At 40.4% G+C, this 27,936-nt stretch overlaps 1 protein-coding gene across 3 annotated transcripts; it reads right to left on the reverse strand.

Annotated features, from left to right (window-relative positions):
* Positions 1 to 745: 745 nt before the first annotated feature.
* Positions 746 to 26,901, reverse strand: LOC122751844 (zinc finger protein 883-like). 3 transcript variants are annotated; one of them, XM_043999037.1, is made up of 5 exons: positions 26,766 to 26,901; positions 25,270 to 25,424; positions 15,100 to 15,226; positions 14,049 to 14,147; positions 746 to 3,801 (listed from the first exon to the last, which is right to left on the reverse strand). In XM_043999037.1, the coding sequence occupies exons 1-5, from the start codon at positions 26,791 to 26,793 to the stop codon at positions 1,715 to 1,717; spliced, it is 2,496 nt and encodes an 831-aa protein (XP_043854972.1). In that variant the 5' UTR covers positions 26,794 to 26,901; the 3' UTR covers positions 746 to 1,714. The 3 variants fall into 3 exon arrangements, with proteins under 3 accessions (XP_043854972.1, XP_043854973.1, XP_043854974.1); XM_043999038.1 differs by lacking the exon at positions 25,270 to 25,424 and having other exon boundaries at positions 26,766 to 26,876; XM_043999039.1 differs by lacking the exons at positions 14,049 to 14,147; positions 15,100 to 15,226; positions 25,270 to 25,424; positions 26,766 to 26,901 and adding exons at positions 9,623 to 9,691; positions 13,818 to 13,856.
* Positions 26,902 to 27,936: the final 1,035 nt, after the last annotated feature.

A 27,936-nucleotide genomic window follows, 5' to 3' on the forward strand; every position in this document is an offset into this window, starting at 1 on the left:
ACTTGCCCAGGGTCACACAGCTAGTGTCAAGTGTCTGAGGCCGGATTTGAACCCAAGTCTTCTTGATTGAAAATGAGTGCCCCTGGGACAGCTAGGTGGCACAGTGGATAAAGCCTTGGCCTTGGATTCAGGAGGACCTGAGTTCAAATCCAGCCTCAGACACTTGATACTTAACTAGCTGTGTGACCTTGGGCAAGTCACTTAATCCTCATTGCCCTGCAAAAACAAAAACAGAAAATAAAGAAAAAGAAAATGAGTGCCCCATCATTTCAACATACTGCCTTCCTCTACAGGGTTTTGAATATCTACTGCAGGGATAAGGAAATGATTAAACTCTCCCTATCTTTTAGCCAATGACTTTGAGATTTATGGCCCAAGGATAATGAGAATAGTAGCATTGAAATAGTGACTCAATGCTTGCAAAGGACTTTACAGGTATTATCTCCTTTGATCCTTACATTAATCCTAAGAGGTAGGTGTTATTAGTATACACATTTTACAACAGATGGGGGAAACTGAGGCAGTAATAGGTTAAGTGATTTGCCCAGGGTCACATAGCTAGTAAGTATTAGAGTCTGAATTTGAGCTCAGCTCCTGTGGCTGAAGGAGCAACACTGTGTCACTTAGCAGCCTAAAGAAATCATTGCAGAAATAAATGTCCAACAGTTACAAAAATATTTCTACCAGAAGTTTTTATTTTATATCAACAAAGAAGAGCAAACAAGTGAGTATTAATCAAATGGGGAATGACTGATGAAATGATGGTAGATAAATGCTAAGGAATATTCTTGAAGTGTTTTGAAAAACAATATTTCATAGAAAAAATACATTCTATTTATAGGGCTTTATGCACCACATGAAATTTGGAATGGCAGATTAGGGTTATGCTCAAAGAAAAGGTCTTCCCTTATTTATTAGATCCTTAAGTTTTGTCTCCAGCACAATTCCTCCCATGTACTCTATGTCAAGGCCTTTGCACAATCATTGCTTTTATGATACCAGTATGATTATTCTGATGTCTTAAGGACCTCTCTCTTCTAACAAAAGGCATGTACCCATTATGAATCTTCTGATGTGAACCAAGAAACAAGATGATCTCTGACTAAAGGTCTTCCCACATTGAGCTTGTCCCCAGAATGAATCTTGTGATGTGTAACAAGGCCATTACACCCTTTGAATGCCTTTTCTCATTCAGTACAGTGATAAGATCTCTACCTCCATGGATTTTTTTATGGGAAATAAGGGACGAGTGTAGTCAGAAAGTTTTACCACATTGATTACATTCCTAAGGTTTCTCTCCGGTGTGGATACTCTTTTGTTTAGCAAGATCAGGGTTTTGTCTAAAAGTTTTACCACATTGATTACATTCATAAGGTCTCTCACCAGTGTTGATTCTCTGATGTTGAGCATATTTGGAGTTCTCTCTGAAAGTCTTCCTACACTGATTATACTCATAAGGTTTTTCTTCAGTGTGGATTCTTCTATGTATAGCAAGAAGATCAAGTTTGGAATTGAAATTGAAAGTCTTCCCACATTGATTACATTCCTAAGGTTTTTCTCCAGTGTAATTTCTCTTATGTTGAGTAAGATTGGAGCTCTGTGTGAAAGCCTTTCCACACTGATTACATTGGTAAGATTTCTTTCCAGAATGAATTCTCTGATGTAGAACAAGATAGCAGGCGTTTGTGAAAATCTTTCTGCACTGGTTACATTTTTAAAGTTTCTCTCCCCTGTGGATTCTCTGATGTACAGCAAGTTTGGAGCTGCACCTGAAAGTCTTTCCACACTGATTACATTCATAAGGTTTCTCTCCAGTGTGGATTTTCTGATGTCCAGCAAGACTGGATTTGCATCTGAAAGTCTTTCCACATTGATTACATTCATACGGTTTTTCTCCAGTGTGAATTTTCTGATGATGAGGAAGACTGGATTTGTATTTGAAACGCTTTCCACATTGATTACATTCATAAGGTTTTTCACCAGTGTGGATTCTCTTATGTACAGCAAGAATGTAAATCTGTCTAAAGCTCTTTCCACATTGTTTACATTTATAAGGTTTCTCTCCAGTGTGGATTTTCTGATGTTCAGCAAGACTGGAGCTGTGTCTGAAAGTCTTTCCACAATGATTACATTCATAAGGTCTCTCTCCAGTGTGGATTCTCTGATGACTGACAAGACTAGAGTGCTGTCTAAAAGATTTTCCACAATTGTTGCATTCATAAGGTTTCTCTCCAGTGTGGATTCTCTTATGTTTAGCAAGATGGACATTCTGTCTGAAAGTCTTCCCACATTGATTACATGTATGAGGTTTTTCTCCAGTGTGGATCCTCTGATGTTGAGCAAGTTTGGAGTTGAAGCTGAAAGTCTTCCCACATTGATTACATTCATAAGGTCTCTCTCCAGTGTGGATTCTCTGATGACTGACAAGACTAGAGTGCTGTCTAAAAGCCTTTCCACAATGAGTACATTCATAAGGTTTCTCTCCTGTGTGGATTCTCTTATGAGTAGCAAGATGGGAGTTCTGTATGAAAGTCTTTCCACACTGATTACATTCATAACGTTTCTCTCTAGTGTGGATCCTCTGATGTTCAGTAAGCCTGGACCTGCGTCTGAAAGTCTTTCCACATTGATTAGATTCATAAGATTTTTCTCTATTGTGGGTCCTCTGATGTGCAGCAAGGCTGGAGATGTGTCTGAAATGCTCTCCACATTGATTACATTCATAAGGTTTTTCTCCAGTGTGGATTCTCTGATGTCCAGCAAGGCTGGAGTTGTGTCTAAAGGTCTTTCCACATTGATTACATTCATAAGGTTTCTCTCCAGTGTGGATTCTCTGGTGTTGAGCAAGGGTGGAACTGTGTCTGAAAGTCTTTCCACATTGAGTACATTGATAAGGTTTCTCTCCAGTGTGGATTCTATTGTGTTCAGCGAGACCAGAACTCTGTCTGAAGCTCTTTCCACACTGATTACATTCATAAGGTTTCTCTCCAGTGTGGATTCTCTGATGTTCAGCAAGCTTAGAGCTGTCTCTGAATGTCTTTCCACATTGAGTACATTCATAAGGTTTCTCTCCACTGTGGATTAGCTGATGTTCAGCAACATGGACCTTCTGTCTGAAAGTTTTTCTGCAATGATTACATTCATAAAGTTTCTTTCCAGTGTATCTTCTCTGCTGTAAAATAATGGATGAGTTCTCACTGAAAACTTTACCACATTTGTGACACTCATGAGATTTCTCTCCAGTATGAATTCTTTGATGGGAAAGAAGGGATGATTGTTTCTTAAAGGCCTTACCACATTCATTACATCCATGATAGTTCTTTTCATTGTGAGTTTTCTGGTGATCACTGAGCTTTGAAATATCACTTAAGGCCTTTTCCCCTTCATTATATACATAAAACATGTCTCTGATAAGACTCTTCTGATGTCTAATTAGGTCTGAATTCAAGCTGAAAGCCCCCTCACATTGATAAGTTTGCATTTCAGGAGGTTTTTCATGAGACTCAACAACCCCTACCTGTTTAGTAAAGCATTCCTTAGATTTATTATCCTGAGAATGGTCATTCCCTGAGGTCATTTTCTGACAGTGAACAAGGACTGCATATTGGCTGAAACTCTTTCTCTCTTTATCAAAGTCACTGTGGTTCTTTTGCTTTTTCTTTATCTTGATATCTGAGGCACAGACTTCTCTCAAATTCATGTCAAATTGACCATTTTTCATGAATTTTTGCTGTTGTGATTCTTCCATAGAATTGCTTGGCTTTGAAGTAGCCTTCCTCATTTCAAGCCTAGTGTCTCCATCTGAAGGAAACAAAAAAAAAATCTATATCTATATCTATATATATAGTGACACATACACACATACACAAATATATCCTCTTCCCTCCACTAATAGAAAGCTAACTGATTTAAAATCTATTTCTCTAGGGAAAGAGGAGTCTTCAAACTTCAATGGACAATATCAGTCTTTTGAAAATTCCATTAGCTCACATTCCCAGGATGATTTAATTTAAAAAGAACTTCTCATATAATAACAACTCACAACAGACCAACAATACAGGCAGGCCCACCATGCTCGTTACATCCACAGTTCAAGATATGACCTCATACTGAGAGTGACCTGGCTCATATCCCTGCAGCTGAGATGAAAACTCAACTCCTGTGACTGGGCATGCTCCATTCACAGTACTGTAAAATATTTTATTACTGAATCTTCACTTTCATATTTATAAGTATATATGCCAACCATGGTGTAAGCAGCAGTTTTAACAAGTGCCCAATGGAAGCAGTATGCTTGGCATGTCAGTAATGTCATTTTAGAGATATTGCTGCACAAGTATGAGTTAATGAATAGTATGAAAAATGTATTGTAAAAATTTTTTTTTCTTTTACAACATGACTAATACAGAAATATGTTTAATGTGTTTATACTTATATATTCTATATCAGATTGCTTTCTGTCTTGGGAAGGGATGAGGGAAGAGAGAGAAGGAGAAAAATATGGAACTCAAAATCTTATAAAAACAAATGTTGAAAATGATCTTTACATGTAACTGGAAAATAATACTTTTATGATTTAAAAAATTAGACAAAAGTTCAGACACTTTTGAAATGCAAATTTTGTTGGATTTTTAATGCTTTAATTGTTTTCACATCCTGTACTCAATTTAATTGTTCTTGTTAAAAAATGGGAATTACCAAAAAAATTAAAATGAAAAATAAATGGGGGTTACCATTTTGCATCGGTTGTTTGAAAAATAGTTTATTTGGGAAGGCATCCCACAGTGAAATTTACTTTTTTAAATCCCTTTTAAACTCTTCCAGAAATTTTTTTTGGGCCTGAGACCAAATTACATTTTTCTTTGAAGCTTCAACTGAAGCCCTTTTGGCACTATTGTCCTCCTCTAATCCTCCCTATCACCATAGTAACTTTCTATAGGCAAGCTTTTTCTTTTTTTCTTGATCATTTCGATGTCTTTTTTTGTGACTTGGTGGAGGACTGGGGCCTGCTGTTGCTGGGTTATTGTGAAAACAGAATTTCTTTGCCAGTAGGCCCCAGTGGTGGGCTCTCACTACATGCATTCCCAGCAGGGCTTCACTACTGATACGCAGTAGGGTCAAAGTACCCCTGGTGGCTTGAGCTGAGGGTAGGGTTGCTGGTGTGGGACCTTGCTATACTGGCCCACACTGCTCACTTGCCTAGGGATCCACTGGTTTGTATGATGGCAGAGTCTTATCGGTGGATTGCCCCAGGTTTACAGTCCTGCTGCAGGTACCCTGCTATGAGGCCCACTGCAGGTGCTGCTGCTGCCACCAAAGCCACCACTGTGGCCACTGCCACTGATCTGGTCCATGACCCTGCCACTGCTGCTGCCACTGCTGCTGCCACTGCTGCTGCCACTGCTGCTGCCACTGCTGCTGCCACTGCTGCTGCTGTACCCATTGTACCTCACTCCTCTCCCACCCAGGTAGGACAGTCCTTTCCTGCTGAACTGGTGAGCTGCTTCCCTGACCCTGGAACAATTCAGAGTAACAAAATAGAAGAAAATGTGAAATTTCTCATTGGAAAAACTGACCTAGAAAAGATTCAGGAGAGATGACATAAGAATTTATGAACTACATGAAAGCAATCATCCAAAAAAACCCCAAACAAACAAACAAACAAAAAACCCAGACAATATCTTTCTTCAAATTATCAAAGAAAACTACCCTGATATATTAGAACCAGAGAGCAAAATTGAAATTGAAAGAATCCAGTGATTACCACCTGAAAGAGATCACAAAATGAAAACTCCCAGGAACATTATAGCCAGATTCCAGAGCTCACAGATTAAGAAGAAAGTACTGCAAGGAGCCAAAAAGTAACAATTCAAGTATCATGGAGCTACAGACAGGATTTGGTAGCTTCCACATTAAAGACCCGGATGACTTGGAATATGATATACTGGAAGACAAAGCAGTTAGGTTTACAATCAAGAATCACTGACCCAGCAAAATTGAATATAATTTTTCCAGGGGTTGGGGTGGTGGTGAAAATGGACATTTAACAATAGAGGACTTTCAAGCATTTCTGATTAAAAGACCAGAGTCAAATAAAAACTTTGGCCTCTAAATACAAGACTCAAGGGAAACATAAAAAGGTAAAAAAGAAACAAAAAGAAAAAAAAATGTAAGAAATTCAGTAATGTTAAACTATTTGTATATGGCAAAGTGATATTTGTAATGCTTAATAACTTTATTACTTATAAGAGCAATTGGAGGGAGTTCATGTAGACAGAGGGTGTGGATATAAGATGACATTGATGAGATGATACCCCAAGGAACAAAATAAAGGGGTGAGAAAGTGCACTGGAAGGAGAGGTGACATTCAGTGGGGTAAATGATCCCACATAAAAGAGGAGCAAAAAAAGCTTTTATGATGGAGGGGAAAGAGGGGTAAGGAAGGGGGCAAAGATGAAACCTGACTCTCATCAAAATTGGCTCAAAGAGGGAAAACATACAGACTCAGGTGGATATAGAAATCTTACCCATATAAAAAAAATTTTTTTAAAAAGATACAGATAAGAGATGGGGGAGAGGGCACTGATAAATGGGAGGGGATATTGGGGAAGGTGGTGATAAGTAGTAAAACACTTGTGAGGAGGGAATAGGAGGTAAGAGAGAGGGCAGGACAAAAGAAGTGGGAAATGGCATGGAGGGAAATAGATAGTTATCATAAGCAGAAATGTGAATAGGATGATTTTACCCATTAAACAGAATTAGATAGCAGAATGGATTAAAACCCCAAATCCTACAATATGCTGTTTCCAAGAAATATATTTAAAGCAGAGAGGTACACATAGATCAAAGGGGCCAGAATAGAATCTATTATGCTGCAGCTGATGCAAAGAAAGCAGGGGTAGCAATCATGATCTCAGACAAAGCAAATGCAAAAATAGATTTAACTGATAGAGATAAAGAAGGAAACTATATCTTGTTTAAAGGTACCATAGACAATTAAGTCTTATCTTTGAAGTTGAATGAGTTACAGAAGGAAAGTGATAATGAAACTATATTAGTGAAGGACTTTAACCTTCCCCTCTCAGAACTGGATTAATGAGAAGTTAAAGAAGTGAATAAAATTCTGGAAAAGTTAGATATGATAGATCTCTGGAGAAAACTGAATAGGAATAGAAAGGAATATACCTTTTGCTCAGCAGTACACAGCTCCTATACAAAAACTGACCATGTATTAGGACATAAAAAGCTCACAACCAAATGCAGAAAAGCAGAAATAGTAACATATCCTTTTCAGATCATAATGCAATAAAAATTATATTCAATAATAGAGAATGGAAAGAGAAATTAAAGAGAAATTGGAAATTAAATAATCTAATCCAAAAAAACAAGTGGGGTAGAGAACAAATTATAGAAGCAATCAATAATTTCAATTAAAGAAAATGACATCAAAAATTTATGAGATACAAAGTGACAGATTAATGAATTGGGCATGCAACCAAAAAAACCCCTAGAAAATAAACAAATTAAAAATCCCTAATTAAACACCAAATTGGAAATCCTAAAAATCAAAGAGATTAATAAAATTTAAAGGAAGCCATAGAAGGTGGTTTTATGAAAAAGAAAACAATAGAATAGATAAACCATTAGTTAATTTGATTTAAAAAAGGAAAAAAGAAAACAAAGTAGTAGTATAAGAAATGAAAGGGGTAAACTCACCACCAGTGAAAAGAATATTAAGACAATCATTAGGAGCTATATTCCCTAATTATATGCCAATACATTTGACAATCTTGAAAATATAAATTACCCAAATTAACAGAAGAAATAAAATATTTAAGTAACCCAATCTTAGTAAAAGAAATTGAACAAACCGTCATTGGACTTCCTAAGAAAAAGTCCCAAGACCAGATGGATTCACAAGCAAATTTTATCAAATATTAAAGAACAATTAACCCAATACTATGTAAACTATTTGGGGAAATAGGTGGAGTCCTAACAAATTCTTGTTATGAGAGAAACATGGTGCTGATACCCAAACTAGGAAGAGCCAAAACAGAGAAAGAAAATTACGGACCAATTTTCCTAATAAATATTGGTGCAAAAAGTTTAAATAAAATACTAACAAAGAAATTATAGCAATATTTTGCAGGGATCGTACACTATGATCAGGTGGGATTTTTATCAGGAATGCAGGACTGGTTCAATATTAGCAAAATTATCAGCATAACTGAACATATCAACAACAAAACCAACAGAAATCATGTGATTATCTCAACAGATGCAGAAAAAGCCTTTGGCAAAATAGAGCACCCATTCCTATGCACTAGAGAGCATATGAATAAATGGATGCCTTAAAATGATAAATACTATGTATCTAAAATCACCAGCAAGCATTATCTGCAATGGAGGTAAGCTATAACCTTCCCAATACAATCAACAGTGAAGCAAGGATGCCCATTATCACCTCTATTAGTTAATATTGTACTGGAAATGTTAAGCTATAGCAATAAGAAAAGAAAAAGATTAAAGGAATTAGAATAGGCAAGAAGGAAGCAAAAGCATCACTCTTTGGAGATGATATGATGAATCAACTAAAAAACTAGTTGAAATTATTAATAACTTTAGCAAAGTTGCAGGATACAAAATAAACTAACATAAATCATCAGCATTTCTCTATATTACCAACAACGTCCAGCAGCAACAAATAGAAAGAGAAATTCCATGTGAAACAACTGTAGATACTATAAAATATTTGGGAGTCTACCTTCTAAGACAAACCCAGGAATTATATGAACCCAACTACAAAACATTCCTCACACAAATAAAATCAAATCTAAACAATTGGGAAAATATTAATTGCTCATGGCTAAGCTGGGCCAATATAATAAAAATGATAATTCTACCTAAATTAATCTATTTAGTGTCCTATCAATCAAACTATCAAAAATATTTTATAAATCTAGAACAAAATAATAACAAAATTCATCTGGAAGAACAAAATCTCAAGGATATCAAGGGAATCAATGTAAAAAAATACAAAAGAAAGTGGTTTAACCATACTAGATCTCAAACTGTATGCTAGCTAAGAAATAGAGTGGTGGATCAATGGAATAGAATAGGTACAAATTGCACTGTAATAAATGACTATGGTAATGTAGTCTATGATAAACCCAAAGATCCATACTCTTGGAACAAAAATTCATGATGACAAAACTGCTGGGGGGCAGCTAGGTGGTGTAGTGGATAAAGCACCAGCCCTGGCTTCAGGAGGACCTGAGTTCAAATCCAGCCTCAGACACTTGACACTTACTAGCTGTGTGACCCTGGGCAAGTCACTTAAACCTCAGTGCCCTGCCAAAAAAAAAAAACAACCTGTCGGGAAAGATGGGTTTACAAATGAATTCTATGGGGGCAGCTAGGTGGTGTAGTAGATAAAGCACCGGCCCTGGATTCAGGAGGATCTGAGTTCAAATCTGACCTCAGACACTCACTAGCTGTGTGACCCTGGGCAAGTCACTTAACCCTCATTGCCCCACAAAACAAAACAAAACAAAAAAACCCAAAAAAACAAATGAATTCTATGAAACATTTAAAGAACAAGTAATTCCAATATTATACAAACTTTTTAGAAAAATACATGAAGAGGGAGTCCTGCCAAATTCTTTTTATGAGACAAGTATGATACTGATACCTAAAACAGGAAGAGCAAAAACAGAGAAAGAAAATTATAGACCAATCTCCTTAATGAATATTGATGCAAAAATTCTAAATAGAATATTAGCAAAGAGATTATAGCAATTTATCACCAGGATAATACACTGTGACCAAGTGAGATTTATACCAGGAATATTCAATATTGACCATATAAATAACAAAACTAACCAAAAATCATGAGATTATGCCAACAGATGCTAAGAAAGCTTTTGACAAAACACAGCACCCATTCCTATTAAAAACACTAGAGCACATAGGAATAAATGGAGTTTTCCCTAAGATGATAAACAGTATCTACCTTAAACCATCAGCAAGCATTATATGTAATGGGGACAAGTTAGATGCATTCCCCATAAGATCAGGGGTGAAACAAGCATGTCCATTATCACCACTATTATTCAATATTGTTAGCCTTATCAATAAGAGAAGAAAAAGAAATTAAAGGAATTAGGCAAGGAAGAAACAAAACTATCGCTCTTTGCAGATGATATGATGGTATATTTAGAGAATCCAAAAGAATCAACTAAAAAACTACTTGAAACAGTTAACAACTTGATCAAAGTTGCAGGATATAAAAGAAACCCACATTAGTCATCAGCATTTCTATACATGACCAACAAAGTCCAGCAGCAAGAGAAAGAAAGAAAAATTCCATTTAAAATCATTGTAGACAATATAAAGTATTTGGGAGTCTACCTGCCAAGACAAACCCAGGAACTCTATCAACAGAATTACAAAACACTTTTCACAGAAATAAAATCAGATCTAAACAAATAGAAAAATATAAATTGCCCAAGGGTAGGCCATGCTAATATAATAAAAATGACAATTCTACCTAAATTAATTTACTTATTCAGTGCCATACCAAACAAACTACCACAAAATTATTTCATAGAGCTAGAAAAAATAACAAAATTCATAGAGAAGAACAAAATGTCAAGAATATCAAAAGAATTAATGAAAAAATACAAAGGGAGGTACCCTAGATGTACCAGATATAAAACTGTATTATAAAGCAGCAGTCATCAAAACTATTCAGTACTGGCTAAGAAATAGAGTGGTAGATCAGTGTAATATCTTAGGCACACAAAACACAGCAGTAAATGAATATAGCAATCCTCTTTGATAAACCCAAAGACTCCAATTTCTGGGATAAGAAGTCACTATTTGACAAAAATTGCTGGGAAAACTAGAAAATAGTATGATAGAAACTAGGCAAAAAGCAACATCTTACACCATACACCAAAGTAAAGTCAAAATAAGACCATGATTTACACATAAAACATGATACCATAAGCAGATTAGGTGAGCATAGAATAGTTTATCTGTCAGACTTATAGACAGGGGGAAGGGGGGGGGGAAAGACATAGGCAGGGGAAGAATTTAGAACCAGAGAAGATATAGAGAGCATTACAAAATGTAAAATAGATAATTTTGATTATATAAAATGAAAAGGCTTTCACACAAAAAAGACAAATGCAACCAAGATTATAAGGAAAGCAGAAAACTGGGGAAATTTTGTTTTATAACAATTATCTCTGGTAAAGGCCTCATTTCTCAAATAAATAGAGAACTGAGTTGAATTTAAAAGAATACAAGTCATTCCCCAAATAATAAATGGTCAAAGAATGTGAACAGTCAATGTTCAGACAAAGCAATCAAAGCTATTTTAAGGGCCAAATTTAGTATGGGGAGACTTAATTGGGTGGCTCGCCATAATATTGGGGTTCAGGAAATAATGATAGACCTCTTTTCAATAAACAAATCAGGTTTTATTAATGGGAACAAATCTACAACACAAGTGAAGTTAATAGAGCCAGGGACAATGAGAAAGGGAATAGGGGAAGGGAAAGATACAACCCACTTCCCAGATGATTAGAATCTAAATCACAAGGGTAAAAAGGCCCCCAGGCAACTCGAATAAGCTCTGCCTCCACAGCTACAAAAACTGACTCAAATCCCAAACTTGCCTCCAGCCCAGCCAGCCCAAAGAGCCAGCCTCCCCTCAACAACACAAACTCACCACCACTTGGAATCTGCAGCTCCCAGGAGAATCAGCTGTGCCGCCTCTCCTGGTTCTGTCCTAAGGTCCACCACACACCAGCTCCTCTCTCTCCCCCCACCCCCTCTCTCCCTTCCTTCCTGCCTCCCCCACCAGAAGGGCTGTTCTTAGACCTGCTGAGTCTCCAATTAGTTCAACATATCTCCTGGGCTGATCCCATTATAATTTGGCCAGGCCCATGTAGGCGTGGGGGGAACTCCTAGGTGGGGGGTAGGTACTTTAGTTGGATACTTTGACTCAATAAATGTTCTTTGTGTTATTCAGTCCTACCTAATACAACACAAATCTGATCAGAATTCCTTTTGTTTGTTCTATAATCTCTTCAAGTACTCCATCTTCTCTTAGGTTTTTCAAGATTACATCTTTTCAGTCTGACCATAATGAAGCAAAGATGGGGTCATGGAAACCCCAAATCACAATTAAAATTCCTTACACTATCTATAGTCATATGAAAACATGCTCAAAATAATTTTTTTGGAGAGGGCAATGAGGGTTAAGTGACTTGTCCAGGGTCACATAGCTAGTAAGTGTCAAGTGTCCAAGGCTGGATTTGAACTCAGGTCCTCCTGAACCCAGGGTTGGTGCTTTATCCACTATGCCACCTAGCTGCCCCTCTCACTAACTTTCAATCTCCCCCTTCGTACTGGCTCCTTCTCAATTGACACAAATGAAATCATTTTTCCTCAGTTCTCAAACAACCCGCATTTCATCTATCCATCCCTATCAGACATCTTCCTATATCTCTCTTCCCTTGCATGGCTAAACAACTAGAAAAGGTCATTGACACTTGGGGTCTCCAACTCCTTTACCTCTTACTTTCTATAAAACTCTGCCATCTGGTTCCCAACTTCACTGTTCAATTGAAATGACTCCATCCAAAGTTACCAATGATCTCCTAATAGCTAAACCTTTTCTCGATCCTCATCTTCCTTGACCGCTCTGCAGCTTTTGACTGTCAATCACCCCCTTTTACTTGAGACTCTTTTCCTTATAGGCTTTGGTGACACTCGTGTCCTTGGGTTGTCCTTCTACCATGTCCAAAACTAATCTCTTTATCTTTCCTCCAAACCTCCCATCTTCCTATTTTCCTAATAGGATCCAAGTCACCCTCCAATTGTCCAGGCTCATAAAATGGATGTTATTCACTCATTATTTCTCACACACTCATACTACCCTCTCCCATAATCAATCTTTTGGAAATTCCTGTTGATTCAAACTTTGTAACCTCTTGAGTAAGCTCTCTGAACTCATGACACAATCACTCCAAAAACCTCCACACACACACACACACACCTCTCTCCCAAAACTGACAATTTCTAGGTTCAGGCCCCTATTAGCTCACACCTGAAGAACAGCAAAAGCCTGCTTCCTTGGTCTCATTGCTTAAAGTCTCTCCCTAGATCAATCAATCCTCTACCCAGCTGTCAAATTCATCTTCCTACAGCTCACACCTGACCATGTCACTGGCTCCTCAATACACTGCTGTGATTCCCTAGCACTGGAATCAAATAGAAAATCCTCTGTCAGGCTGTGAGAGGTCTTCATCATCAGTCCCTCTCCTACCTTTCCAGGCTTCTTTCACTCATTCCCCCTCCACATATGCTATTATAATGTGGTGACAAAGGCTCCTTTGTATTCCTTGAACAGGACAAACCATCTCCAGTTCCCATAGGTTTTCCCTGGCTAGAGTGCTCCCCCTGCCTTCTCTGAAGCCACAGTTAAAGCCCACCCCCTCCATAAGCCTCTTCCAATCCTCCTTGGTCTCAGGGCCTTCCCTCCCTAGACCAGCTGTAATTTATCCTGTATCTAACAAGTTTTACACTGTTCTCTCCATGTTGTCTTTCTTACTAGTCTGTGAGCTTCTTGAGAGCAGGGGATGTCCCAGGCCTTTCTTGGAAGCACCAGAACATAGGCCTGGCACATAGTAGGCACTTAATAAATACATGCTGACCTGAAGAAGGGCTAGGAAGGATCTTGTATTAGTCGTCCTTTCTGAATACATTCAGGAGAGTTCTATGCCCCAAAGTCCCAAACAATGTACCTAATAAGATCATAGTTTTATCAGTGGAAGGGAAGGGACAGGCCATGGTGTTCAACCCCCTCTTTTCACAGATGGGGAAACTGAGATTCAGAGCTTCAGTGACTTGAACAGGATCTGAAAAAGAATTGCAAGGCAGATCTTCCTGAACCCAAGTCTAATACTCCCTTCACTGTGACAAGTGGCTTCCTCTTGTGTTAACAGATCTCACATACCTGCTTTCACCTCACTCACCTGTACGGGAAAAGTTTCTTGGGCGTTCTCGCTCAAGCATCCATGGTGCTTCCCCTTGCTCAAAATGGGAGATCAAAGCTTCTCTGGGAACTGGAAGTCCTGGTCATGGGAAATAAGGAAAGGATGAGGGTAGAAAAACACTCATAACTCAGGTCTCTTTAGGGAAATGGGGCCTGCAGGAAGGGTCACAGCATGGTTCCTAGCACTCCTCAAGAACCTTTTCCATGGTATTTAGTGTTGGGAGCTTTGGTGGGGGATAGGAAGGAGGTCATTTGGAAGCCCATTTGGAATCAGAAAATTCTTTTTCTCCACTTTCTTTATAGAAGAATTGGCTGGTTTTTCAGATTCTAATATCTAGACATTAAAAGCCAGCTGGTAGTGCAGTAGAGAGATTAAATAACACTTTTGGCACAATGCCTGGCATACAGTAGGTATACATAAATGCCTATATTCACTTCCCTTCATCTCCTACCATTTTTGCTAGAATTGGGGGGAAGTAGGAAGGAAGACCAAGGATATACTTGCTATACTAGACTACTGTGATTAAGATTAGGAGCAGTGAGCTACAAATTTATGTTTGTGAACGAGAAGAACCTTCCAAAGACCAGCCCCAACCCAAAGAGGAAGAGGCTACCCTGGAAGGGAGGGGGTTCCCTTCACTGTCCATGTCCTAGGAAAAGCTGCCTGAGCAGTTTTCAGAGATTTGGCAACAAAATTCACGTTCAGGGAGGAGTTAGACTAGATACATCCTGTAAGATGACTTCCAAGGCGGAGATTCCTCAACACTGATTTTAATCATTGACCTCAAGCACCCTAGAACCAGGAAGACAGTTTCAGGAGTAGTAAAATGGACCCCTAGCTTTCTATCCCATAATGCAAAGACCTTTTCTAGGACCACCAGGGAGCAGGAAGACCTTGTTTCTTGGACACAAGATTCCAGCATTGTGGCCTTTCTAATCATTGATAAATGCTAGAAAGAAGTCAGAGGAGGAAGGGAATGAAAGTATCCCTCTGATGGCAGATGCACAGTTACCAAGAGAAGGGTCCTTACCCAGGGAGAACAGGTTCCAGGCATTCTCCAGCATGACCTCCTTGTACATCTCTTTCTGAGGATGGTCCAAGAGGCGCCACTCCTCTGCGGTGAAGTCCACAGTCACGTCCTTGAAGGTCACCAACTCCTAAATCACCAAAAGTCATAGGACTAAGAGCAAAAAGAGATTCAGAATTCATCTAGACCGACCTCATCAATTTACAGGAAGAAACTGAAGGACAGGAGAGGGATTTCTCCAAAGCTCAGACCCTTTATGAGTCAAATCCAACACTTAGAACAATAGTCAAGAAAAGCCCAGTGGAATACTGAAGAATGATTTGCATCTTTGTAGTTGGAATAAAGAGGAGAAATGTGTCCCTATGAAGTCTATCTCCCTATGCAATCAGAGAAGTTTTGTGACCTATCAGATCTGTATGAGCATCTCTGGAGGAGAAAGAGAGAAGGTGAGGTGAAATTTCTTCTCCATCAGAACTGACCTAAGTGATATATTATAAAGAAAATTCCATGAACAGTTGGTGAGATGCTAGCTAGCAAGTATTGTGTATTGGCAGTGGTGGGGTTGGGGGGAGAGTTTCCTGTGATCACTAAGAGTGTAGAGGGAACAAATTATCTAGTTTCTTTCTCGAGTGGATGAAAAAAAACTTATTTATATGAAAACATAAAAAGCATTCTTAAGAGATAGTCATCGGGGCAGCTAGGTGGCACAGTGGATAAAGCACCAGCCCTGAATTCAGGAGGACCTGAATTTAAATTCTGCCTCAGACACTTGACACTTACTAGCTGTGTGACCCTGGGTAAGTCACTTAACCCTCACTGCTCCCCTCCCCCAAAAGAGAGAAATAGTAATCACACTCTGGACTGAACTGAGCAGTATGAGCCTATTTCTAGTCAAGGAAAAAAGAGCTATCAATTCAATTGTTATATTGAGGGCTTGAGGGGTTAAACATCTCATGTTTTAAATTTATGATTGTTTTCATTTATTGATGTCATATATGCATTAATTTTGATATTGATATTACATATAAATAATAATCAAGAAGGGGAAAGGAGTTTTCCTTCATCTATTATAAAGGTAATATTTTATTAACCAAGGTTGGAGTTTGATCCAATTCATGAGAAAGACATTGCCAGTTTCCTTATGAGAAATAAAGGATCTCATCAGACCCCTAGAATAATGGAAGTTGGGAGAACAAGAGTCAAGAGAATGAGTTGTGGCCTGCTGATGAATGACATACAAGAGAGATTGACCAGATGTGAAAATACTTTGATGCTTGGGATAGGTCATCTATTTCTCCAATCTCTAAAATGTAGATTGTATTTGGCCAATGTGCTAGGAATTTGGTGGTCTTCCATCTCATTTTCTTCCATTTCCATTTTAGTGAGATGATTCACGTTTTTAGACTTTTTATTATTTTTGAGCACTTCTCTTTCATGTGGATAAAATTCTTGTTGCTTTGTCATCATTTTGATTTCTTCTTCAAAACAACAGATTTATGCCCTATTTCCAATCCATATTTCATCTTTAACTCCCTTCATTTCTATTACTTATTTTTATTTCTGAATAATTAAGGAATCGATTGATCTTTTTTTCTAGTTTTTGAGATTCCCAAGATTTTACATACCTTTCCTTTTCATTAGAATCTCTTGAGTCTTTGTTTTTGTTGTTGAGTCATTTCAGTCATGTCTAACTCTCCATGACCCCATTTGAGGTTTTCTTGGCAAGCATACAGGAATGGTTTGCCACTTCCTTCTCCAGTTCATTTCCCAGATAAGGAACTGAGGTAAACAGAGTTAAGTGACTTGCCCAGGGTCACAGAGCTAGGGTGTCTGAGGTTGGATTTGAATCCATGAAAATGGGTCTGCCTGAATCCAAGCCCAGTGCTCTATCCATTGTACCACCTAGCTGCCCAATCTCTTGAGTCACTGTTCATCTCATTGCATTTGGTTACAGTGTGGGCTCTCACTGTAGGAAGGCAGTCCTTTTCTTGAATTACCCAATTCACTCCCAAAAGAAACTTCCAAACTACTTTCTTTCTCCATCCTCCCACATCCCTCCTTTACCACTATGGAGTGGAACCATGAACTCCAAACCTCCATTTCAAGAGAGAGCCCAGCTTACCCAGCTCATTTCTGACATGGACACACAACTTTGGGGCTTGACTTCTCCACTGTGTCCCAGTGTCTAGTACCTTCTCCCATCCTTTGTTTTTTTGTCCCCCCCCCCGCCCCAGGGCAATGAGGGTTAAGTGACTTGCCCAGGGTCACACAGCTAGTAAGTGCCAAGTGTTTGAGGCAGGATTTGAACTCAGGTCCTCCTGAATCCAGGGCTGGTGCTTTATCCATTGCACCACCTAGCTGCCCCCTCCCATCCTTTTCAATGTCAGCTTCTTTTGTGTATTGTCTTCTCCATTTGGTGATAAGCTCCTTGAGGGAAGGAGCTGTCTTTTTCTTTATATTTGAATTCCCAGGCCTAAGCACAGGGTCTGGCACATAGTGGGTGCTTCATAGATCTTGGGTGACTATTGAGAGAAATGAAGGGATTAGGAAAGCAAGTGGTCAGTTGTGGGAATTGAGTTAACCACATTGACTCCACCTTGGGACTCAGTTCTGGAACTTTCAGTTTCTTTTCTATTCAGTTATGGGTTGTGCAACTTCTGTTTGGGGAGAAACCTTCATTCAATTGTGGGAACTGGGAGGAAATCTTATTGCATTGTTTGAGACTAGCCAAGTGGGGCCGGGAAATTGGCGTCACCCTACCAGCAGCTTAGAGACCTTACATAAGGACCTAGGTTATGCTGAGTCAGATCCAAAGCTTGAGGCAAGAGGTTTTCTGACAATTATTCATCTCAAGGTGACCAGTGATCAATTACTTATTGATCCTTTGATACACAGATACTGGGGGAGTGAGAGATCTCTTTTTCTGATCTCAGGGAATTGCACCTGTTCAGTCTCCCACTCCCAACTTGGAAAATTCCTGATCTTTCATCCAATTATAAATCAGGTCACCTAATGCTGTGTTTTTCCATTTAATGAATTGGCCTTCTTTGATTAATTGTTTTAATGTATAAAAATTCTACCTCCCCCATATTTAGGGCCAAATGAAGAGGCCTGGTCCTGGTTTGTTGGGAAATTGCCATGGATTACTTACTAAATTGATATGCTTGGATGATGAAAGTTTTGTTTTCTCAATCATTTCACTTTCACTCACCACACTATTGATCACCCAGGCACCCTCATTTCTGCACCTTGCTCCTTATTTTCCTTTCACAATTAAAGCCATTCAACCTGAGATACTTCTGCTCCCAGCTTCCTTTGGGGCACCCCCAAAATGATGTCTGGTAGCTATCCTAAACTCACCATGTCCAAAAGAGAACTTATTACATCCCCTCTATCAAAGGCAACATCATACTCTCAACAACCTATGTATCATTCTCAACTCCCAATTCTTACTTCTCTTATCCAAACTGTTACCAAAACCTGTGCATCTCTCAACGTTTCGCAAATAAAGCCCCTTCTCTCCTCTGATCTGCAGTCACCTTGGTGCAGGCTCTCATCATCTCTCCCAATGATTAATGGTATAACCTGCTACTGGGTAAGTCAGCCTCAAGACTCTTCCCAATCCAATCTATCTTCAATTTGGACCACAAATTAATTTTCTTTTTTTTTCTTTTTTGGCAGGACAATGGGGGTTAAGTGACTTGCCCAGGGTCACACAGCTAGTAAGTGTCAAGTGTCTGAGGCCAGATCTGAACTCAGGTACTCCTGAATCCAGGGCCAGTGCTTTATCCACTGTGCCACCTAGCTGCCCCACAAATTAATTTTCTTAAATAGCAGGGCTGATCATGTGACTCCTCCACTCAATGAACTCCAGTGGCTCCCTCCCACTTCTAGGATCAAATACAAATTCTGTTGCTTTCAAAGCTCATCTTGACCTAGATATCACCTGGTATTCCAGTCTTATTACCCCTTATTTCCTGCCAACTACTCATTGGTCCAATGACACTTACCCCTTCACACAAAAGGGCAGAGAGGGACAGAGCCAAGATGGAAGAGAGACTCCAGAAAGTTGCCTCAGCTCTCCCAAGTTTCCCTCAGAAACAACATTTAATCAAGCCAAAATGGATTCTAGAACTACAGAACCTACAAAAAGAGGAATCCACAAGCCACAGAGACCTTAGAGCTTTAGAAAGCTAGTGACCAGGCCCCTATGTCCCAGCACAAGAAGCTGGCAACAGTGGTCCTTGAGCCCCAGGAGCAGACCTCAACTTTAAAAGTCAAAAAATAGGCTACAATATGAGTCAAAAACAGAAAAGGACCCTTACCACTAAGAGCTTCTATAATGACAGGGAAGACCAAAACACAAACTCAGATATGGACAATACTGTCAAAATGCCTACATGTGAAGCCTCAAGGGGGAAGATGAATTGGTCTCAAGACCAAAAATCCTTCTTGGAAGAGTTCAAAAAGGATTTTAAAAATCAAATAAGAGAGGTAGAAGAAAAAAATGGAAAAATAAATGAGAAATGAGAGTTATAGAATAAAATTATGAAAAAAAGGGTCAACAGCTTAGAAAAGGAAACACAAAAATTGACTGAAGAAAGCAATTCCTTAAACAATACAATTGGCCAAATGGGGGGAAAAATCTACTGAAGAAATCAACTCCATCAAAAATACAATTGTCAAAATGGAAAAGGAGTTACAAAAAGCTTACTGAAGAAAAGAATGCCTTAAAAATTAGAATTGGGCGGAGGGAAGCTAATGACCCCATGAGACACCAAAAATCAGTCAAACAGAATCAAAAGAGTGAAAAAATAGAAGAAAATGTGAAATACCTCATCAGAAAGACAACTGACCTGGAAAATAGATCCAGGAGAGATAATTTAAGAATTATTGGACTACTTGAAAGCCATGATCAGGAAGGAGAAAAAAAAGAGTCTAGACACCATATTCCAAAAAATTATCAAGGAGAACTGCCCTGATATTGTAGAATCAGAGGATAAAATAGTGCTTAAAAGAATTCACCAATTACCTCCTGAAAGAGACCCCAAAAGGAGAACTCCAAGGAATATTGTAGCCAAATCCCAGAATTATCAGGTGAAGGAGAAAATACTGCAAGCAGCCAGAAAGAAACAATTTGAATATCATGGAGCCACAGTCAGGATTACACATCACCTGGCAGTTTCAACATTAAAGGATCAGAAGGCTTAGAGTATGATATACTGGAAAGGAAAGGAGCTTGGATTGCAACCAAGAATCAACTACCCAGCAAAACTGAGAATTATTTTTCAGGGGAAAGATGGACATTCGATGAAATAGGGTACTTTCAAGATTTCCTGATGAAAAGACCAGGACTGAAAAGAAAATTTGATCTTCAAATACAAAACTCAAGAAAAGGATAAAAAAGTAAACAGGAAAAAAAATGTTATTCAATAAGGTTAAACTGTTTACATCCCTACATGGGAAGATAATAATTATAATTGTTGAGAACTGTATCTCAATTTGGGCAGATAGAAAGAATATACACAGAGGGGTATAAGTAGAAATTGACTGATATTATGATATAAAGAAAATGAAGAGGTGGGGAAAAAAGGAGTATACAGGGAGAAGAAGAAAGAGGAGGTAGAATGTGGTTAATTACATCACATGAAGAGGTGCAAAAAATCTATTGCAATAGAGGGAAACAGGGGCAATTAGATGGTGCAATGGATAGAGCACCAGCCCTGGATTCAGGAGTACCTGAGTTCAAATCCGACCTCAGACACTTAACACTTACTAGCTGTGTGACCCTGGGCAAGTCACTTAACCCCAATTGCCTCACTAAAAAAAAAAATTAATTGGAAACTAAATAATCTCATCCTAAAGAATGAGTGGGTCAAACAACAGATCATAGAAACAATCAATAACTTCATCCAAGAGAATGACAACCATAAGCCAACATATCAAAACTTATGGGATGCAGCCAAAGCAGTTTTTAGGGGAAATTTTAAATATTTAAATGCTTACATTAATAAAATAGAGAAAGAGGAGATCAATGAATTGGTCATGCAACCAAAAAAGCTAGAAAAAGAACAAATTAAAAAGCCCCAATTAAATACTAAATTAGAAATCCTGAAAATCAAAGGCGAGATTAATCAAATTGAAAGTAAGAAAACTATAGAATTAATAAATAAAACTAAGAGCTGATTTAATGGAAAAAATCAATACAATAGATAAACCTTTGGTTAATTTGATTAAAAAAAAAACTCAAATTACCAGTATCAAAAATAAAAGGGGTGATTTCACCACCAATGAAGTGGGAATTAAAGCAATAATTGGGAGCTATTTTGCCCAAGTGTATGTCAATAAATTTGACAATCTAAAGGAAATGGATGAATATTTACAAAAATATAAATTGCCAAGAGTAACAGAGGAGCAAATAAAAGACCTGAATAAATAACCTCATTTAGTAAAAGAAATTAAACAAGCCATCAATGAATTCCCTAAGAAAAAATCTCCAGGGATAGATGAGTCTACAAGTGAATTCTACCAATCATTTAAAGAAATGTTATTCCAACAGTATATAAATGATTTGGAAAAATAGGTGAAGAAGGAATTCTACCAAATTCCTTTTATGACATAAATATGGTGTTGATACCTATACAAGGCAGAGCCAAAACAGAAAAAGAAAATTATAGAACAATTTCCCTAATGAATATCAATGCAAAAATTTTAAATAAAATATTAGCAAGAAGATTACAGCTATTTATCACTAGGATAATACACTGCGACCAGGTGGGACTGATACCAGGAATGCAGGGCTGGTTCAGCATTAGGAAAATTATAAACATAGTCAACCACATCAATAACAAAACTAACCAAAATCATATGGTTATCTCAATAGATGCAGAAAAAGCTTTTTTTTTTTTTTGGTGTGAGGCAATTGGGGTTAAGTGACTTGCCCAGGGTCACACAGCTAGTAAGTGTTAAGTGTCCGAGGCCAGTTTTGAACTCAGGTCCTCCTGAATCCAGGACCGGTGCTCTATCCACTGCACCACCTAGCTGCCCCCCAGAAAAAGCTTTTGACAAAATACAGCACTCATTCCTACTGAAAACACGAAAGAGCATAGGAACAAATGGAGCTTTCCTCAAAATTATAAGCAATATCTACCTAAAACAATCAGCAAACATTACAAGTAATGGGGATAAGTTAGAGGCATTCTCAGTAAGATCAGGGGTGAAACAGGGATATCCATTATCAGTTCTATTATTTAATATTATTACTAGAAATGTTAGTTTTAGCAATCAGAGAAGAAAAAGGAATTAAAGGAATTAGAATAGGCAAGGAGCAAACAAAACTATCGCTCTTTGCAGATGATATGATGGTATACTTAGAGAATCCTAGAGAATCAACTAAATAACTACTTGAGGGTGGCTAGGTGGCACTATGGATAAAGCACCAGTCCTGGATTGAGGAGGACCTGAGTTCAAATCCAGCCTTAGACACTTGACTCTAGCTGTGTGACCTTGGGCAAGTCACATAACTCTCATTGCCCTGCCAAAAACAACCCCAAAAAACAAAACCCTACTTGAAACAATTAACAACTTTAATAAATTTGCAGGATTTAAATTAATCCACATAAACCATCAGCTTTTCTATTTGTGACCAACAAAGCTCAGCAGCAAGAGATAGAAAAAGAAATTTCATTTGACGTAATTGTAGACAGTATAAAATATTTGTGAGTCTACCTGCCAAGACAAACCCAGGAACTCTATAAATACAATTACAAAACATTTTTGACACAAATAAAATCAGATCTAAATAAGTGGAAAAATATCAATTGGGGCAGCTACATGGCGCAGTGGATAAAGCACCGGCCCTGGATTCAGGAGTACCTGAGTTCAAATCCGGCTTCAGACACTTAACACTTACTAGCTGTGTGACCCTGGGCAAGTCACTTAACCCCAATTGCCTCACTAAAAAAAAAAAATCAATTGCTTGTGGATAGGTCGAGCTAATGACAATTCTACCTAAATTAATTTACTTATTCAGCATCATACCAATCAGACTACCTAAAAATTATTTTATAGAGCTAGAAAACATAATAACAAAATCATCTGGAAAAATAAAAGGTCAAGAACACCATGGGAACTAATAAAAAAAATGTACAGGAAGGTGGGCTAGCTGTACTAAATTTGAAGTTATACTATAAAGCAGCAGTCATCAAAATTATTTGGTATTGGCTAAGAAATAAAGTGGTGGATCAATGACATAGGTTAAGCACAGGAAACACAATAGTAAATGACTATAGTAATCAACTGTTTGATAAACCCCAAAACTCAAGCATCTGGGATAAGAATTCACTATTAGACAAAAACTGCTGGGAAAAATGGAAGATAGTATGGCAGAAACTAGGTATAGACCAACATCTTACACTGTATACCAAAATAAGGTCAAAATGGGTACATGATTTAGACATAAAGGCTGATACCATAGATAAATTAGGAGAAGAAGGAATACCTCTCAGATCTATGGAGAGGAGAATAATTTATAACCAAACAAGATTATAGAGAATATTATGAAATGCAAAACAGATGATTTTGATTACATTAAATTAAAAGGGTTTTGTACAAACAGAAGCAATGCAGCCAAAATTAAAAAGAAGGGAAGTAAAAAGCTAGGAAACAATTTTTATAACCAGTGTTTCTGATAAAGGCCTCATTTCTAAAATATATCGGGAACTAAATCAAATTTATAAGAATGCAAGTCATTCTCCAATTGAGAAATGGTCAAAGGATATGAACAGGCAGTTTTCTGATAAAGAAACCAAAGCTCTCTATTGCCATATGAAAAAATGCTCTAAATCGCACCAAAGGGCAGCACCCATCTGTCTGCGTCCTGTGCTGCCTTATTCTGACTGTCCCTGCAAGGACCCTGACCACTCTCACAACAGGATCCAATGAGACAATATTTCTCAGGCTCCCAGCACAGAGCAGACACCACAGGACCAGCCCCAAGCCCCTCTCCTGTTTTCTCACACCTCCCTCCCTGTACCTCCTCTCTGACCCAGGGACACTGGCCTTCCAACTGGTCCTTGCCCTAGACCCTCAATTCCCCTTCCCAATGGCTGTCTCTCAGGCCTAAGATGTCCTCCCTCCTTCCTTGGGCTGCCTTCCCATCTCAGCTCACCTCACATCTTCTGAAAATGAGATTTTCCTCATTCCTGCTAGAACCTTCCCCCTCAGTGCCTCCCATCCATACTGTAGAGACCTCCTGTGGACCCAGCTGCTGACATGTGGTCTTCCCCATAGACTGGGAGCTCCCTGAGGGCAGGCACTGGTCTTCCCCTCCTTTTGAACAGTGCCCGGCACAGAGGGGCCACTTTCTAAATGCTTGGAGACTGGACCTAAGGACGGGGAAAGGAGAGGGCTTCAGAGAGACCTGGGAAGCCCTGTGGAAGCTGAGGCTGCAGGACATGAGCAGCAACAGGAGGACAATCTCTCTTTTTTTTTTCCCCGCAGGGCAATGAGGGTCAAGTGACTTGCCCAAAGTCACACAGCTAATAAGTGTCAAGCGTCTGAGGCCAGATTTGAACTCAGGTCCTCCTGACTCCAGGGCCAGTGCTCTATCCACTGTGCCACCTAACTGCCCCTAGGAGGACAATCTCTGCTCTGAGCACAACAGTCAAGGCAGTGTGTGTGTGTGTGTGTGTGTGTGTGTGTGTGTGTGTGTGTGTGTGTGTGTGTGTGTGTGTGTGAGGGACAACTTAAAAATACACTTGGGGGACAGCTAGGTGGCACAGTGGATAAAGCACCAGCCCTGGAGTCAGGAGGACCTGAGTTCAAGCCCAGCCTCAGACACTTGACACCTGCTGTGTGACCCTGGGCAAGTCACTTAACCCCCATTGCCCTGGAAAAAAAATAAAAACAAAACAAAACAAAACACACTTGGGAGGACAGTGATTGGGGTAGGGGAAGGAGAAAGGGAATTAATGCTTGAGATATAAAAGTACTATGAATCAGTGCAAAACGCAAAAGGAGAAAGCAGGGAGAACAGGAGAAAGAGCACAATTTATTGCCAATTTTTGTAAAGAAACCAGCCATGGGTAAGGCATTGCCAGCCTCACAGACCATCCTCTAGGTCTCTGAAATGGGCTCTTTGGCTGGTCAAGCCTGTGGAGAGACTGCACTCACCTGGGCTGGGGGTCTGTGGCTCCCAGGGGCCATTGCCTCTGTCTCCAGGCCCCCTGCCTGGGCCAGGCCTTGGTCCTCTGAGGGCTCAGCTGGGGAGGGAGCAGGATCCCAGGGGGGAGAGGTCATTCCCTTCTCTTCCTGGGCAGGAGGCTGGCCTAGAGGGATTTACAGAGGGTGAGGCCCCACAGGAGGTATGGAGACTGTGACTCTACCCTCAGGGGAGAGATTCCAAATCTTAGAGGGAGGGAGGCAGCAGTAGGTCAGGCTTGGAAATGAAGATGGTCTGAACAGGAAGACCACCCACCTCCCTCTCTTCATCCTTCTCTTCTCCCCCATCCTTCTACAGAGACCCAGGAGACAGAAGGGGCTTTGGGATCCCAGATGGGATAAGAACAGTCAGAACCCAGTGTCTCCTGGGCCAGAATTCTCCCTCCAGCTGGTATTCTGCCCTCCCTGCACCCCCCTCCCCACCTAAGACCCACACAGGGGTCAGCTAGGTGGCGCAGAGGCCCTGGAGTCAGGGGACCTGAGTTCAAATCCGACCTCAGACACTTAACACTTACTAGCTGTGTGACCCTGGGCAAGTCACTTAACCCCAATTGCCTCACCAAAAAAGAAAAAAGAAAACAAAAAGACCCACACAGAACTTAGACAACAGATTGACTGCTTGATCTAGGTGGGAGGGAAGGTGGAGAATGGGAAGGGCTCTGACATGGGCTGCCAGGAATGACCAGGGGAAGCTTGAGGCTGAGAGTCCTTGGGGTTCAGGTGCCTGGCAGGGGCCTGAGGGCTCTAAACAAAGTGGGGGCAGGAGGCAAGGAAGGGTCTGGGAGGCAGGACACTGCAACAAAGCTGCGGAGGGGAGAGGGGACATCTGAGTGATGGGGGGGGGGGGCGGGGCGGGGACAACAGAGCCTGGGAAAGCAAGATGACTGTGTCCGGGGTCAAGCGTGGAGCTGCGGAGGATCCTGGGACCCTCTTTTGGCTTAGAGCCTGCTTATCTGGGTCCCTGGAGCCCAATGCCCGGGATAAGATAAGGAGCCAGCACCAGAACCACAGGTCCAGTTAAGGGAGGCCAGGCAGGAGCTTGGGGGCCTGGGTCCTAGGTAGGTCGTGGGGGCAAAGAGGCAGGACTCCTGGGTCCACGGCTGCTGGTGGGACAAGCAAGTCTCTGAACAAGAGCTCGGGGCAGGGGGCCAGGACAACACGTGGTGCTGATAGAAAGGCTGAAGGTGGTACTGCTGGGTCCCCACGGGGGAGGTCTGAAGCTTGGGCCAGTGGGACCCAATGGTAACGCTGGGGATGGCACCCTGGGACATTTGGGGAATGATGGGGAGCCTAGACAATGGGCAGGGACGGGGAGCCAACGCTAGGAGGGAGGAGGCCCCCAGGTAGCCTGGAGGACACTCAGCAGGAGGTCAGACAGGGAGGATGAGACCCAGTGGACAGGGCAGCCAGCAGAAACCGAGTGCCTCGTGGCTTCTGGGCTCACCTACCTGGGAGCTGCAAGCACACAGCGGGCATCGGGAAGGGAGAGCGAGGGAAGGCAGCGCGAGCTCAGCTCCAAGGGAAGAAGGCAGCGCGATCTCAACCATGAGAGCTCCTGCTTGCAGTCAGAACCCCCCCTCCCCCCGCCCAATCCAGATGAGAGCCCAGGATCTTCCCTCTCCTCCAATGGCTCCTAGAGCCGGGACCTCAGACCCCCCCAGCTCTTCCCCAATCCCTGCCCCCATCACGTGGAATGCCTTGGCCACTGGAATAACTCCTTTCCACCCTAGAGCCCTCCCAGGGCTCCAAACTCCACCCCGGGGCTCAAATTCCACCTTGGACACCACCCAGCAGGCTGGTCAGGAGAGAGCTCCTCCCACCACCTCCACTGCCTCTGACTTGGGGTTTAGGATAGGACAGACATATCTAGGAGTCTCAAGAGACTATCAAAGTTTAAGCTGACCAACTAGATATCAGGGTGGACACACCTAATAGCCAGGGGAGATAAAATTCTATAGCAGGAAAGTCAGTTAGGCGTGGCTATGGCCTAAACTAGGAGACAGATAACTCCAGAGGTCAGGACTATCATTCCAAAAGAAAAATCCCCCAGACTCTCAGGAAGCTTTCCCGCCCCACCCCCAAAAGGAACTTGGTCCATTTTCTTTTTTTTTAATTTTTCTTTTATTTTGGTGAGGCAATTGGGGTTAAGTGACTTGCCCAGGGTCACACAGCTAGTAAGTGTCTGAGGCCATATTTGAACTCAGGTACTCCTGAATCCAGGGCCGGTACTTTATCTACTGCACCACCCAGCTTCCCCCGACTTGATCTATTTTCATCTATCCTCTAGAAAAGCTTTTACCTTCCTTCTGTTCTGGGAAGAGAATGTTTCTTAGTCATTTCTTTCCCTTGAGGTTAAATCCTTAGCTTCCCTCTCAGTCACTTTTTCTAACACCCAATAAAGGACCATATTAATTCCAATTAGATTGGGGGCAGCTAGGTGGTACAGTGGATAGAGCACCAGCCTTGGAGTCAGGAGTACCTGAGTTCAAATCTGGCCTCAGACACTTAACATACTTACTAGCTGTGTGACCCTGGGCAAGTCACTTAACCCCAATTGCCTCACTCTTAAAAAAAATAAAGATATAAATAATTCCACTTAGATTGTGTGCAAGAGTGCCT

This window comes from Dromiciops gliroides, chromosome 3, assembly GCF_019393635.1.
Source record: "Dromiciops gliroides isolate mDroGli1 chromosome 3, mDroGli1.pri, whole genome shotgun sequence".
In the NCBI taxonomy this organism is placed as follows: Eukaryota; Metazoa; Chordata; class Mammalia; order Microbiotheria; family Microbiotheriidae; genus Dromiciops; species Dromiciops gliroides.

Excerpts from the sequence above, each read along its gene's own strand:
- LOC122751844 (XM_043999037.1), bottom strand. The coding sequence starts at position 26,793 with ATGCCCGCTGTGTGCTTGCAGCTCCCAG. Across the intron at positions 25,425-26,765 it reads TGTGTGCTTGCAGCTCCCAG|GCCAGCCTCCTGCCCAGGAA; the intron begins GTAGGTGAGCCC and ends AAATCCCTCTAG. Across the intron at positions 14,148-15,099 it reads CTGGAACCTGTTCTCCCTGG|GACTTCCAGTTCCCAGAGAA; the intron begins GTAAGGACCCTT and ends TCCCATGACCAG.